The sequence below is a fragment of the Oncorhynchus keta genome, chromosome 27 (assembly GCF_023373465.1).
Source record: "Oncorhynchus keta strain PuntledgeMale-10-30-2019 chromosome 27, Oket_V2, whole genome shotgun sequence".
NCBI classification, from domain to species: Eukaryota; Metazoa; Chordata; class Actinopteri; order Salmoniformes; family Salmonidae; genus Oncorhynchus; species Oncorhynchus keta.
In genome coordinates this window covers 23,565,615-23,582,646 of record NC_068447.1, presented here as the reverse complement: position 1 = coordinate 23,582,646, position 17,032 = coordinate 23,565,615, and the positions used below count along the sequence as shown (strand labels likewise).

The following is a 17,032-nucleotide window of genomic DNA, read 5'->3' as shown; positions in this document are numbered from 1 at the left end:
GATAAAATAATATTAAAATGACAGATTTATTTTATTTGCTTTGTCTCTTGGGCCCCCTATGGACTTGGGTCCGGCCCCTGTCTCACACAATTGACCAGTCACATTTATTTATTACGCAGTTACCCAATCAAGGCAGGGCCCCCCAATTACCCACATGTGCCCCCTACCTCTTCTCCTCTCCCAATCTGACGATTAGCTTAGCGGCAGTAAGCAGCAGCAGGCTGTCTACATTCATTGAGAGAGGGCTCCTGAATCCTCCTGTTGGTGGTTGCAGTAAAACAGTTTTTAAATATATATTACATATATAATATATACTATCTGTATTTATTTTCTCCATAAAAAATAAAGAAAATGCTGCCTCTTGGGGCCCCAATGGGCCTGGGCCCAGTGGCTTCAGCCCCGGTAAACTCCTGCATTAATCTGTCCCTGGTAGCATCTGGGAGTGAACTAGGCAGATATGTAATTTTAGTGCTGATGAAAAGGAGTGTGAATTCCAGACCTGGCCACATCAGGGTTCATCTTTACCGTTACTTTGAGGGTAGCGCTTGGAGGTGGTTGATCCTCTAGCCAATCTACTGTAGGGGAGTTTCCAGGACATTTCCAGGAAGGCTTATCTCACTATTGCATGTCTTTACCATAAAAGGGCAAACTTATCCACAAAACCACTCAGAATTGAAAATATGAACCCGACAAAGCCATATGCAGGAAACCAGATCGTCAACAAGACCTAGAGATAGCATGAGATTGGTGATAAATACAACTGAATAACAGCTCTGCCACTTGTATCCATCTGCATGAATGTAATTGCAATTATGGTTACGTAAGGCCAACAGCTTGCAGCTATTTTCAGCAAATTATAAATCTGTTCTCATGGTTAAAGATTAGATGATATGCTTTATTATTCTTCATTGATGTGATTTGACCTGGCAGTCAAACATTTGCAATGGACTAAATAAGATTAGAGAGGTTCACCTGTGTGACCACAAATCAAATCGTTATTTGTCACATGCGCTGAATACAACAGTGAAATACAGACTTACTTAAGCCCTTAACCAACAGTGTGTGTGTTTATATTTGGTGAGGTTATTGCCGTATAACTCTATTGGATTAGGTTTTTGAATACTTACTCATCAATATTAAAAGGAAAAGCTAACACCTTTTGGAAATAACAACTGTTCTTTGTTTACAGTAATGTTCCCATCTGAATGGCTGCATATAAATGAGACTGTTTTAACTGCAGCTTGACAATCCAACCATGCTGAGCAATTGTGCAATTCCCCCCCGTGGTATCTGATGTTACAAAATGCAAAATCTGGATTTGGATGGATGTGCCAAGGCATGGAATTAAACAATATCCTGTCCTTTGGGTTGTGAAAACAGGCTGTGATATATTACCCATAGAACACCAACAGGAAATGGCTCCACACGTTGGAATAAATGAGAGGTCTGGCGAGGGTGTGTTGCATCTAACCATAACTCTACATGTAGGGAAATAATCACATTCTCTATCCTTGAAATGCAGATTGATTCTAGTCTGTTTCAATGTCAATCAAAATCAAATGAGTTGTATTTATTTGCATTTTTCACAGACATATTTTACAGAATGCTTAGCAAAACAGTGGAAAGGAACAAACAGCCAGACCTAAACTAACTATTTATACTGTATACTGTAACATTGATTGCAATCCTGTCAATGATGGTGACCATTCAGATCACTGTAGCCAATCAGGAGTCGGGACGAGGCGATGGGACATTTCAGTGTGTGTCTGTGCCTCGTACTGGTCTGGTCATCCATCCAACACCACATGGACATGTAATAGGATCAGAGGGAACCCATCAAAGACAGTGGGGTCTGGATGGCCCTCAGGGCTGCCAACCACAAACCACAGCCCAGTCAAGAGTTCAGACTCCAGAGAGAGTGATGGATCACACACGTCCATCTGTTCTACGATCACTACTATCAGACTCAGTCACTATCAGGGTGATCAGGATAAATAGCTGTCGATACTTTATCTTCTTCAACATGCTTCAGCCGGCCATGGAAAGAAAGTCATGCTGATGGGGGAAACACCCTCCCTGTTAAGTCATAGACAGCTGGGGCGTTCCACCAATTGAGTACCTTTTGGGTATTGTAACTTGTTAAAAAAATGTTTTATTTCACTACATTATAAAAGATGAACTTTTGGCTCAATGGCTAAATACTTCCCACTCATCTCCCCTGTAACTATTCTCCAGGTCGTTGCTGTAAATGAAAATGTCTTCTCAGTCAATGTACCTGCTAAAATAAGGGTCAAATAAAAACAAATTATAAACTGTACAGCAGCGCCGGCCACCAATTTATGGCACAAGGATGGAGACATGTCGGGATGGGAGCTGCTCCCCTCTTGTTTTCAATACTCTCAATGGATGGTGGTGGTAGGCTACAGTGCTGTGTGAGCATGATATTACTGCAACTTAACAGGCTGGCAGACAGATGTAATGACAGGCCAAGAAAAGAGAGATGTACCTAGAACCACCTATCAAGGCCACCTCCACAACTTTCCTCCTCACATGATAAATCAGCCATGGGGGTGATTACACACCTGAATGGAACATATTTGCTTTAGTCTCCAAATTAGAGAGATGCAGCATATTCATGGGCTGAGCTTTGACATGGTTCTGCTACTCCAGGTAATTGTTTCAAGGCTGTAAAGTGGCTGTTTCAGTCTAAATGTTTGACCTTTATCTGCAGGGTCTCGTTTCAGAGCCTTTTTGATGTCGTTAACTCAAAGGCCTCAATTCAATCAAACCTGCATTGTGGTATTTTCAAAGTAGCTCTTTTCCCCATTTAAAAAAAACTGACTTAAAATGGTCTTGGGTTCTGTAAAAACTCACAGATTTCATAATAAGAAGTATGTGTTTCTGGGCAGACATTTGTCAACTAAGACCTTGCACAAATATTGCTTTGGCATGTTCAACTGAATTCCAGTCAAACAGCAAATAATATCTTACCTTTTTATTGAGCACATGGGACCATTCTGTACTACGTTGTATGATTGCTATACTGACTGATTCCAGCTGGATATAAAAATGGGTAGGATGCAAATGAAAAAGATGACTGATGAAGCTCTGTCTTATAATAATAACAAATTCACGCAGGTTCAAAGAACATTGTCAGAGAGCGCGAATGGGGACAGATATTTATGCATCAAAGAGGCCTTGCCTTCTCTGAGGTTCCCTATCTTTTCATTTCTAAACCTATAAATGATTCACTGCTGTGCAGCACATTCTCCACTGGAAGTAAACAGCTTGGTGCTCACATGAAAAGGCATGTCAAGGAGAGTGGGCCATCAGGACCAAAACAAAGGAAAGTGAATCACTAAGAAAAGTTGGGGAAGTTAATTAATGACGAGAGAATTAATGACCAGTTAACATAAGCTCCTTCAAACAAATACTTTTGCTTATGTGTTATACTATGCTAATTTGACATTATCCTTTCTGGCTGTTTCTTTAATTGGACTCATGCTTTAGTTGATTTTGTAGACTGTGGAGTTTAATCATGGTATTGGGTAAAGATCTCCACTTAGCACTTTTCTCTGTACCGCCTCCAGCTGCTCTTCTATTAAATCAAGTGCTACATTTGAATCAGCCCACATAATTGACAAATTAAAGTTATAAAAAGGTATACAAATGAGTTTTTACAGTCTGCTGATTTAGAAACAGTGCAGCTAGAAGGCCCACAAACATAACACAGTTTTAGAACAAAACCCTTCAATAATATCGTAGCAGTCTTAAGATGTTATGTCGTTTTATGAAATGTCATTTGTCAAAACCATTGTAATGCACAAAAGAGTCATTCGACCAATGTTGTCCCCAGGGTGGTACGGATTAATTGAACATTTTAATTTATTGCAGATTACATGACAATAAACATGATTAGTAACAAAATCCATTGAATTACTCAAAATGAATAATGATTCATTTTGAGTAATGATAACTTTTGGATTACTTCCTTGGTTAGACGGCATCTGCCTCCTCAATTGATTCTGCATACCGATCAGTTCTCTTTCTAACTCTGTCCACCCAGCGGTCTACGGTACTGCATCTCAGTGCTAGAGGCATCACCACAGACCTGGTTAGATTCCAGGCTGTATCACAACCGGCCATGATTGGAGTCCCATAGGGCGGCGTACAATTGGCCCAGCATCGTCCGGGGTAGAATGTCATTGTAAATAAGAATGTGTTCTTAACTGACTTGCCTAGTTAAATAAAGGTACAAATAAAAAACTGAAATAATACCATAACAGGTTGGTATGATAAAGATGTCAATAGACAGATGTAAGGGATCTAAGAGAAATCAGATGATTTGTTATCCCAGTGCTTGGGAAGTGAACAGGGTGGAGCTGTGTTGACACAAAGATCATGATGTTTTTGACGTAAAAAAAAAGTTTCTGTGGAAAGCCACCAACAAGAAAAAAAATGTGGCCGTTTTGGAGATTCCAAACAGATTACAACAGAAGGGCTTTAATTCCCACTGAAAACAGTGTGGCTCAGCAAGCTTTAAAATAGGTTCCAAAATAGTATGTGTATAAGGCAACCATTTGCAGCCCACATCTTGATATTAGAAAAAAACATCTCAAATGTAATCAGATGTTTTTAAGAATATAACTGTAATTTTTAAGTAATGCGGTCAGGTTACAGATACTTTATTTTTGTAATTGTTCGTTGTATAGAGGAGACCAAAGCGCAGCGTGATTAGAATACATGCTTCTTTTAATGAACAAAGAACACTTAACAAACTATACCAAACCAACGTGCCGCTATAAACAGCAAGTACTGACATGCGACTACACATAGACAATAACCCACAAAATACACAATGAATATGGCTACCTAAATATGGTCCCCAATCAGAAACAACGATCAACAGCTGCCTCTGATTGAGAACCAATCTAGGCAACCATAGACATATAAACACCTAGACTAGAAAAAACCCATAAACATACAAAAACCCTAGACAGGGAAAACACATATACCCACCCTTGTCACACCCTGACCTGACCAAAATAATACAGAAAACATAGATAACTAAGGTCAGGGCGTGACAGTAATCTGATTAGGTCATCACTGGTACTAATTTACTAGCCAACCCTGGTTGTCCCATGATAATATAAACTATCTCATAAGAGAGACATGGTCCAAGATGGTTGTAGCAGAGGACTTGACAGCCTAGTTGGGAAGGAGTAGTAACAGAACGAACAGTCATAAATGAACACCTATCAATAGGCAGCAGTGGTAATACATTTCACAGGCAATAACATTGCACACCACAAATATGAATGGCCTGTTGTAATGAATTTCCTCTTCTTCTTCCGAAGAGGAGAGGCGAAACGGATCAGAGGACCAATACGCGGCGTGGTAATTGTCCATGGTTCTTTTTAATACGTTAAGGTACACATGAACAACTGACTACAAAAAACAAGAAATGTGAAAACTCAAAACAGTCCTATCTGGTGCAAAGACAGAGACAGGAACAATCACCCACAAACACACAGTGAAACCCAGGCTACCTAAGTATGATTCTCAATCAGAGACAACCAATGACACCTGCCTCTGATTGAGAACCATACTAGGCCGAAACATAGAAATTCCCAAAACCTAGAAAAACAAACATAGACTGCCCACCCAACTCACGCCCTGACCATACTAACTAAATACAAAACACAGGAAATAAAGGTCAGAACGTGACACCTGTACTTAACGCTGAAAATATATAAAGACATCATTTGCATTAATATTACAAACATTCAAACATTTGATTTGATTTGATTTGAATTATTACTGAAAGGGGATAAACCAAATAACGAGAAGCGCCAGCACACAACCTGTGGCTAAAAGGTGAATTTGACTGGCGTGTGCACCTCACAGAGACAATTCACAGAGGTGGTGAGTAGATTAGAGCAGGTTGGCGATAGAACAATGTCAATCATAAAGTCCTGCCCAACTATATTGCTGACGCATGAAAGATCTTACAATGCCTGGATAGGTATTTTACCTATGTTATAGCAATCTGGTGCCTGAATGCAGAGTCGACTACGAGATCTTACAATGCCTGGATAGGTATTTTACCTATGTTATAGCAATCTGGTGCCTGAATGCAGAGTCGACTACGTGGCATGCAACCATTGGTTGATGCAATGCAACACCTGAGAAGGGGAACACGACCAAACATTTCTTAATAAATTACATGATTATCTGTATCTGGCATTATTTTATTATGCAAAACTTGGGCTGTCAGAGTGAATATTTTAACTCGAGTTAAGTTTAGTCATTTTTGTGCACCTTTTTGTTATTGTGTGATTAATCACATTGTCTGAAAGTGTTTAAAATAACAGGAAAACATTCAAAATACATCATATATACAGCTGAAATCTGTATACATGCTATGTCACAACAAGTTGACTCTGAGGTTAAAGAAAGTGTGCTTAATCAATTTACCTGATTTTGCTAACTGTTAGTTTGGACACAATCAAGACGTCATCATGCAATGTATTTTGAATAAAACTTAAATTACAGCTCAATTTGAGCAAATTCTGATTTTGAGATTAATCGTGATTAATCACATCAAATCCTAAAAAATATTTATCATTTGACAGCCCTATGCAAAAAAACGATGTATTGATGGGACTTACGATAGCATAGGCCTTGGTAAGCAAAATATTACATTAGCAACAAAAATAGTAGCAAACGAGGAGTTCATGTGGGAGAAATGCCCGGCAAGAGGCACATTATAGATTGACCTAATTATACCAACCAGAGAAATACAGGCCTACCTTTTCAGCTGGAATGGCTACACTGGGAAACATATCTTTGACCTAGAGGGTTAGGTTCAGTCTGTCCAGATGTAACAGAGTTAAGAATGAACCATAAACTCATTCTAGTTTGAAATGGCTCAGATTGCACCGTCCAATTTTCGGTGCACAACCTTTTCGGTGACCCAAACCTTTGGAATGTTGTCAAGGATGGCAGTCACGTGTTGCAAAGCAGAAGGTCAATGGTTCGAGCCCAGAATGGGGCAGTCGGACAATGGAGGAAGCTAAACTGTTAGCAGCAAACTAAGCCCTGTTACACAAAGAACTACAGTACAGTACAGGAAACACCAATCAACATTGGAATGCACTGATCTGGAGTCATCATAGTCATGATCACTGGGCAGGCTCTAAATGAGATTATTCTTTTTTCCCCTCTGTCTGTTCCTAGTGCTGGATGGGGTGATATTGTGTTGCCTGAACACTGATTAGCCTTCAAGCTAAGATTTTGTATACATTGGCTCTGGAGTGTACTTTATAGAGTCTAAGGTTTCACAGTGCTCCCTGCCAGGGAAACAGAGAGAGGGAGATGGAGGTGGAAAATAATAAAATAATTTGTTCCTCATGCTGCTGAATGTGAATTCAATTCAAGCACATTCAGCGCAAAGTCAATCACTCTAGCAGACACGTGGAGCAGTAACAGCCAAGCTGGGATGCAGACACACTCTCAGTAAACGGCCTCAGATTTATGTATCTTTGGATATTGCATAGACTACAATGTTACACATTAAATCCTTACTTCCATGAAGGACTGGGTGAGATGTATTGTGTGAATGATAGTCAGAGAGTTGTCCTCTCCAATGGTGATCTCTCCTTCATTCTATTTAGTTAGAATTTCATGTGTTCCCTCAAAGAAATTGAACTTAAACCCCATCTGTCTGTTGGTGTGTTTGTTTTGTGTGTGTGTGTGTGTGTTTCTGTAGTTTCTTCCAAGGAGTTGGTGGAGACCTGCTGTGAGACAGGGGAGAAGTGGGCCTCAGCCCATGGCCACTGCAGCAACATGGAGCTCCCCAGAGAGGACAGACACTCCATCTGTCGGTACGCCCATGGAGACACACTAAACACAAGTTTTAGGAAGCCCCATTTTTCTGTAGGAATTACTCATTGGTAGGGACCAGAGTTTGTCCTACTTAGTTATAGAGTGTGTTATAAATGTCAGCTTTGCTGCTTTCACTATGCCAGTGAGGGATGGTCGGCTGCCAAGTTTGTTTCTGCTTCAGCCAACTTGTTTTTGACTGCAAGCCAACTATGCATTAGTTTAGTTTTTAGCCTACTTGTAAAATATGATAATCTTATAAATGGCATCTTACGTGACTTCGCTTCATGGGCCCATGACATTATTGTATGACATGATTCCATGAAAGTTGTATTTGTGGTTGATGTGTTAAATATGAAGTGAATGAGATCACGATCTATAAAGAATTTGTGCCAATATGAAAACTATACATTTTACAGGCCCTCTCACATTACATTGCACAGGGTACTAGTGTGAATTTTTGCCCTAATAGACTTCCAATTTGATTCCATAACATTTCCAGATGATGCTGGTTTTGGCCAGAGGGAGGCACAGCTAGCCAACACACTGCTAGTGTAGGACCACAGTTAGGTCTAGGTACAGTCAAAACACTGACTCAAATTCTAACATCTCTCCTGGGTGTGTCTTTCTCTGCCAGGACGGCTCAGAGACAGTGCTGTCTGGGATCTCTGAAGGAGAGTCGCTGTTTCTCTGGTATGAATGCAGCCAGAGAGGGAGTTGTGTGTGAGGTGGACAACAATGACCAGTGTGGAGTCGACTCCTTCAAGGTAAATGTGGTTCCCATGAGTTGGTTGGTTGGTTTGGTGGTGCTAGCTGTAGCCCCAGAGTTATGGGTTTGATTCACACATAGGCCACATTCCATACAGTGAGTAATGTTCTGTTGTTCTTTCCACAACCAACTCCTACCTCCTACCTTAACACTGAATATACAGTATATAACCAACTCCTGCCTCTTTTCTAACACTGAATATACAGTATATAACCAACTCCTATCTCCTACCTTTCTAACACTGAATATACAGTATATAACCAACTCCTACCTCTTTTCTAACACTGAATATACAGTATATAACCAACTCCTACCTCTTTTCTAACACTGAATATACAGTATATAACTAATTCCTACCTCTTTAACACTGAATATACAGTATATAACCAACTCCTACCTCTTTTCTAACACTGAATATACAGGGTATGCTTGGATTTGGAATGAAAGTGTTTGTTAAATGGCCAGATATTTTATGTTACCTCATTCTCTGATCTGTTGACAGAGCCAACACAATTTGCTGGGGGAGTCCCCAGAAATGATTTAAGGTCAAACATAGCCTACCTAGAATTAATTTAAATCAAACCAAATGCATCTACAAGACATGAATAGCCACATTAAACGTAAAAGCAGTTAAAAGAAAACCTCCTTTCAGATTTCCACTGGCCCTAGTCCTTGCCAGTGAAGACCACACCAATCAGGAGGACCGTTTAGAGTCCCTCAGTGACTCAATTACCTCTTATTCAATTTAGACAACTCAGAGAGGGAGGACCATGTTTGTGGTCAAGGTTCCCACAGATTTATGAGCTTCACGCTCATGAAACGAGGCTGCAGTACTGCAGGATATGTCTCAGGCTATTTTCACCATCCTGCCCAGATCAATAGCTTGGACACTGGTATTTTGAAAGTAGTGATATTTGATATTTCTGGAAAAAATTTGCTATGTAGCTCAAGGTCTGTTATTGATGTCAGTGAGAGTCAAATCATTGTGATGTAGTGTGGAGATGTAGTGTATTAGCCCAGATTTCCAGAGCCATTCATCTGCCATCAGACCTGTCTTCCAGGAAGTACCCAGAGCGCCCAGAACAGTAGGGGGGCATTATATACTCAAGGCCTTGGTCTAATGTTAAATATTGTCTTTCACCACCCCACCATGGGCCCTACATAACTCAAGTCATATAATACTTCTGTACAGCCACACTATATCACAGTGGTCACGATTTCAGTGTTATGTTTCTCCTCCATGTAGCCTGAACAACATCCTGCTGCGCACTAAGACAGAGAAAGAGAAGAAAGACACTTTATATGGTAGATATAGCAGTCTGATGTTGAATCTGTCCACCCAACAGGAGTGTTGTAGCTGCTGCTCTCTGGGGCTGAGGTTCCGTAGGGAGGGCCACCGCTGTGAGGCCCACCAGTACCTGGGCTACCCCTGCAGCCATGTCTTCCTCACCTGCTGTGAGGGAGAGGAGGAGGTGGCGAGAGAGGAGGGGGAGGGAGATGGCTTGCACACCCTCAGAGAGAGGCCTGTGCTTGACCCGACCGCAGTGCCAAAGAGAGGTAGTGTCACATACCTGAGCACACACACACACACACACACACACACACACACACACACACACACACACACACACACACACACACACACACACACACACACACACACACACACACACACACACACACACACTGTCCTGCCAACACACTACACACACCGCTGTCCTGCCAACCCACACCGCTGTCCTGCCAACCGACACCACTGTCCTGCCAACCCACACCACTGTCCTGCCAACCCACACCACTGTCCTGCCAACACACTACACACACCGCTGTCCTGCCAACCCACACCCCTGTCCTGCCAACCGACACCACTGTCCTGCCAACCCACACCACTGTCCTGCCAACCGACACCACTGTCCTGCCAACCCACACCACTGTCCTGCCAACCCACACCACTGTCCTGCCAACCCACACCACTGTCCTGCCAACCCACACCACTGTCCTGCCAACACAATACATACACCGCTGTCCTACCAACCCACACCACTGTCCTGCCAACACAATACACATACCACTATCCTGCCAACACACTACACAAACCACTGTCCTGCCAACACACTACACAAACCACTGTCCTGCCAACACACTACACACACCTGTCCTGCCAACACAATACATACACCGCTGTCCTGCCAACACACTACACACACCACTGTCCTGCCAACACACTACACACACCACTGTCCTGCCAACACACTACACACACCACTGTCCTGCCAACACACTACACACACCACTGTCCTGCCAACACACTACACACACCACTGTCCTGCCAACACACTACACACACCACTGCCCTGCCAACACACTACACACACCACTGTCCTGCCAACACAATACATACACCGCTGTCCTGCCAACACACTACACACACCACTGTCTTGCCAACACAATACATACACCACTGTCCTGCCAACACACTACACACACCACTGTCCTGCCAACACACTACACACACCACTGTCCTGCCAACACACTACACACACCACTGTCCTGCCAACACACTACACACACCACTGTCCTGCCAACACACTACACACACCACTGTCCTGCCAACCCACACCACTGTCCTGCCAACCCACACCACTGTCCTGCCAACCCACACCACTGTCCTGCCAACACAATACACAAACCACTATCCTGCCAACACACTACACAAACCACTGTCCTGCCAACACACTACACAAACCACTGTCCTGCCAACACACTACACACACACCTGTCCTGCCAACACAATACATACACCGCTGTCCTGCCAACACACTACACACACCACTGTCCTGCCAACACAATACATACACCACTGTCCTGCCAACACACTACACACACCACTGTCTTGCCAACACAATACATACACCGCTGTCCTGCCAACACACTACACACACCACTGTCTTGCCAACACACTACATACACCACTGTCCTGCCAACACACTACACACACCACTGTCCTGCCAACACACTACACACACCACTGTCCTGCCAACACACTACACACACCACTGTCCTGCCAACACACTACACACACCACTGTCCTGCCAACACACTACACACACCACTGTCCTGCCAACACACTACACACACCACTGTCCTGCCAACCCACACCACTGTCCTGCCAACCCACACCACTGTCCTGCCAACCCACACCACTGTCCTGCCAACCCACACCACTGTCCTGCCAACCCACACCACTGTCCTGCCAACCCACACCACTGTCCTGCCAACCCACACCACTGTCCTGCCAACCCACACCACTGTCCTGCCAACCCACACCACTGTCCTGCCAACACACTACACACACCACTGTCCTGCCAACACACTACACACACCACTGTCCTGCCAACCCACACCACTGTCCTGCCAACCCACACCACTGTCCTGCCAACCCACACCACTGTCCTGCCAACACAATACACATACCACTATCCTGCCAACACACTACACACACCACTGTCCTGCCAACACAATACATACACCACTGTCCTGCCAACACACTACACACACCACTGTCCTGCCAACACAATACATACACCGCTGTCCTGCCAACACACTACACACACCACTGTCTTGCCAACACAATACATACACCACTGTCCTGCCAACACACTACACACACCACTGTCCTGCAAACACACTACACACACCACTGTCCTGCCAACACACTACACACACCGCTGTCCTGCCAACACACTACACACACCACTGTCCTGCCAACACAATACATACACCACTGTCCTGCCAACACACTACACACACCACTGTCCTGCCAACACAATACATACACCACTGTCCTGCCAACACAATACATACACCACTGTCCTGCCAACACACTACACACACCACTGTCCTGCCAACACACTACACACACCACTGTCTTGCCAACACAATACATACACCGCTGTCCTGCCAACACACTACACACACCACTGTCTTGCCAACACACTACACACACCACTGTCCTGCCAACACACTACACACACCACTGTCTTGCCAACACAATTCATACACCGCTGTCCTGCCAACACACTACACACACCACTGTCCTGCCAACACACTACACATACCACTGTCCTGCCAACACACTACACACACCACTGTCCTGCCAACACACTACACACACCACTGTCCTGCCAACACACTACACACACCACTGTCCTGCCAACACACTACACACACCACTGTCCTGCCAAACCACACCACTGTCCTGCCAACCCACACCCCTGTCCTGCCAACCCACACCACTGTCCTGCCAACACAATACACATACCACTATCCTGCCAACACACTACACAAACCACTGTCCTGCCAACACACTACACAAACCACTGTCCTGCCAACACACTACACACACACCAGTCCTGCCAACACAATACATACACCGCTGTCCTGCCAACACACTACACACACCACTGTCCTGCCAACACAATACATACACCACTGTCCTGCCAACACACTACACACACCACTGTCCTGCCAACACAATACATACACCACTGTCCTGCCAACACACTACACACACCACTGTCCTGCCAACACAATACATACACCGCTGTCCTGCCAACACACTACACACACCACTGTCCTGCCAACACACTACACATACCACTGTCCTGCCAACACACTACACACACCACTGTCCTGCCAACACAATACATACACCGCTGTCCTGCCAACACACTACACACACCACTGTCCTGCCAACACACTACACACACCACTGTCCTGCCAACACACTACACACACCACTGCCCTGCCAACACAATACATACACCGCTGTCCTGCCAACACAATACATACACCGCTGTCCTGCCAACACACTACACACACCACTGTCCTGCCAACACAATACATACACCGCTGTCCTGCCAACACACTACACACACCGCTGTCCTGCCAACACAATACATACACCACTGTCCTGCCAACACAATACATACACCGCTGTCCTGCCAACACACTACACACACCACTGTCCTGCCAACACACTACACACACCACTGTCCTGCCAACACACTACACACACCACTGTCCTGCCAACACAATACATACACCGCTGTCCTGCCAACACAATACATACACCACTGTCCTGCCAACACAATACATACACCACTGTCCTGCCAACACACTACACACACCACTGTCCTGCCAACACAATACATACACCGCTGTCCTGCCAACACACTACACACACCACTGTCCTGCCAACACACTACACACACCACTGTCCTGCCAACACACTACACACACCACTGTCCTGCCAACACACTACACACACCACTGTCCTGCCAACACACTACACACACCACTGTCTTGCCAACACAATACATATACCACTGTCCTGCCAACACACTACACACACCACTGTCCTGCCAACCCACACCGCTGTCCTGCCAACACACTACACACACCACTGTCTTGCCAACACACTACACACACCACTGTCCTGCCAACACACTACACACACCACTGTCTTGCCAACACACTACACACACACCTGTCCTGCCAACACACTACACACACACCTGTCCTGCCAACACACTACACACACCACTGTCCTGCCAACACACTACACACACCACTGTCCTGCCAACACACTACACACACCACTGTCCTGCCAACACACTACACACACCACTGTCCTGCCAACACACTACACACACCACTGCCCTGCCAACACACTACACACACCACTGCCCTGCCAACACACTACACACACCACTGTCCTAACAACACACACCACTGCCCTGCCAACACACTACACACACCACTGTCCTGCCAACACACTACACACACCACTGTCCTAACAACACACACCACTGTCCTGCCAACACACTACACACACCACTGTCCTGCCAACACACTACACACACCACTGCCCTGCCAACACACTACACACACCACTGTCCTAACAACACACACCACTCCCCTGCCAACACACTACACACACCACTGTCCTAACAACACACACCACTCCCCTGCCAACACACTACACACACCACTGCCCTGCCAACACACTACACACACCACTGTCCTGCCAACACACTACACACACCACTGCCCTGCCAACACACTACACACACCACTGTCCTGCCAACACACTACACACACCACTGTCCTGCCAACACACTACACACACCACTGTCCTGCCAACACACTACACACACCACTGTCCTGCCAACACACTACACACACCACTGTCCTGCCAACACACTACACACACCACTGTCCTGCCAACACACTACACACACCACTGCCCTGCCAACACACTACACACACCACTGTCCTGCCAACACACTACACACACCACTGCCCTGCCAACACACTACACACACCACTGCCCTGCCAACACACTACACAAACCACTGCCCTGCCAACACACTACACACACCACTGTCCTGCCAACACACTACACACACCACTGCCCTGCCAACACACTACACAAACCACGGTCCTGCCAACACACTACACACACCACTGTCCTGCCAACACACTACACAAACCACTGTCCTGCCAACACACTACACACACCACTGTCCTGCCAACACAATACATATACCGCTGTCCTGCCAACACACTACACACACCACTGCCCTGCCAACACACTACACACACCACTGTCCTGCCAACACACTACACACACCACTGCCCTGCCAACACACTACACACCACTGCCCTGCCAACACACTACACACACCACTGTCCTAACAACACACACCACTGCCCTGCCAACACACTACACACACCACTGTCCTAACAACACACACCACTGCCCTGCCAACACACTACACAAACTACTGTCCTGCCAACACAATACATACACCACTGTCCTGCCAACACAATACATACACCACTGTCCTGCCAACACACTACACACACTGTCCTGCCAACACACTACACACACTGTCCTGCCAACACACTACACACACCACTGTCCTGCCAACACAATACATATACCACTGTCCTGCCAACACACTACACACACCACTGTCCTGCCAACACACTACACACACCACTGTCCTGCCAACACAATACATATACCACTGTCCTGCCAACACACTACACACACCACTGTCCTGCCAACACAATACATATACCGCTGTCCTGCCAACACAATACATACACCACTGTCCTGCCAACACACTACACAAACCACTGTCCTGCCAACACACTACACAAACCACTGTCCTGCCAACACAATACATATACCGCTGTCCTGCCAACACACTACACACACCACTGTCCTGCCAACACACTACACACACCACTGTCCTGCCAACACAATACATATACCACTGTCCTGCCAACACAATACACACACCACTGTCCTGCCAACACAATACATACACCACTGTCCTGCCAACACAATACATATACCACTGTCCTGCCAACACACTACACGCACCACTGTCCTGCCAACACAATACATATACCACTGTCCTGCCAACACACTACACAAACCACTGTCCTGCCAACACACTACACACACCACTGTCCTGCCAACACAATACACACACCACTGTCCTGCCAACACAATACATACACCACTGTCCTGCCAACACAATACATATACCACTGTCCTGCCAACACACTACATAAACCACTGTCCTGCCAACACACTACACACACCACTGTCCTGCCAACACAATACATATACCACTGTCCTGCCAACACACTACACAAACCACTGTCCTGCCAACACACTACACACACCACTGTCCTGCCAACACACTACACAAACCACTGTCCTGCCAACACACTACACACACCACTGTCCTGCCAACACACTACATACACCACTGTCCTGCCAACACACTACACAAACCACTGTCCTGCCAACACACTACACAAACCACTGTCCTGCCAACACACTACACAAACCACTGTCCTGCCAACACACTACACACACCACTGTCCTGCCAACACAATACATATACCGCTGTCCTGCCAACACACTACACACACCACTGTCCTGCCAACACAATACATATACCACTGTCCTGCCAACACAATACACACACCACTGTCCTGCCAACACAATACATATACCACTGTCCTGCAACACACTACACACCACTGTCCTGCCAACACACTACACAAACCACTGTCCTGCCAACACACTACACACACCACTGTCCTGCCAACACAATACATATACCACTGTCCTGCCAACATACTACACACACCACTGTCCTGCCAACACAATACATACACCACTGTCCTGCCAACACACTACACAAACCACTGTCCTGCCAACACACTACACACACACTGTCCTGCCAACACACTACACACACCACTGTCCTGCCAACACAATACACAAACCAC

General features: G+C 45.4%; 1 protein-coding gene across 2 annotated transcripts in view; it reads left to right on the top strand.

The window, feature by feature from the left end:
• LOC118359622 (fibulin-2-like) overlaps nt 1-17,032 on the top strand; it is a 54,988-nt gene that overhangs the window by 11,944 nt on the left and 26,012 nt on the right. For both annotated transcript variants that reach the window (XM_052481992.1, XM_052481993.1), the window contains exons 3-5: nt 7,772-7,886; nt 8,522-8,651; nt 10,000-10,210. In XM_052481992.1, coding sequence (XP_052337952.1) covers nt 7,772-7,886; nt 8,522-8,651; nt 10,000-10,210 — 456 coding nt within the window. The remainder of the gene's footprint in view (nt 1-7,771; nt 7,887-8,521; nt 8,652-9,999; nt 10,211-17,032) is intronic.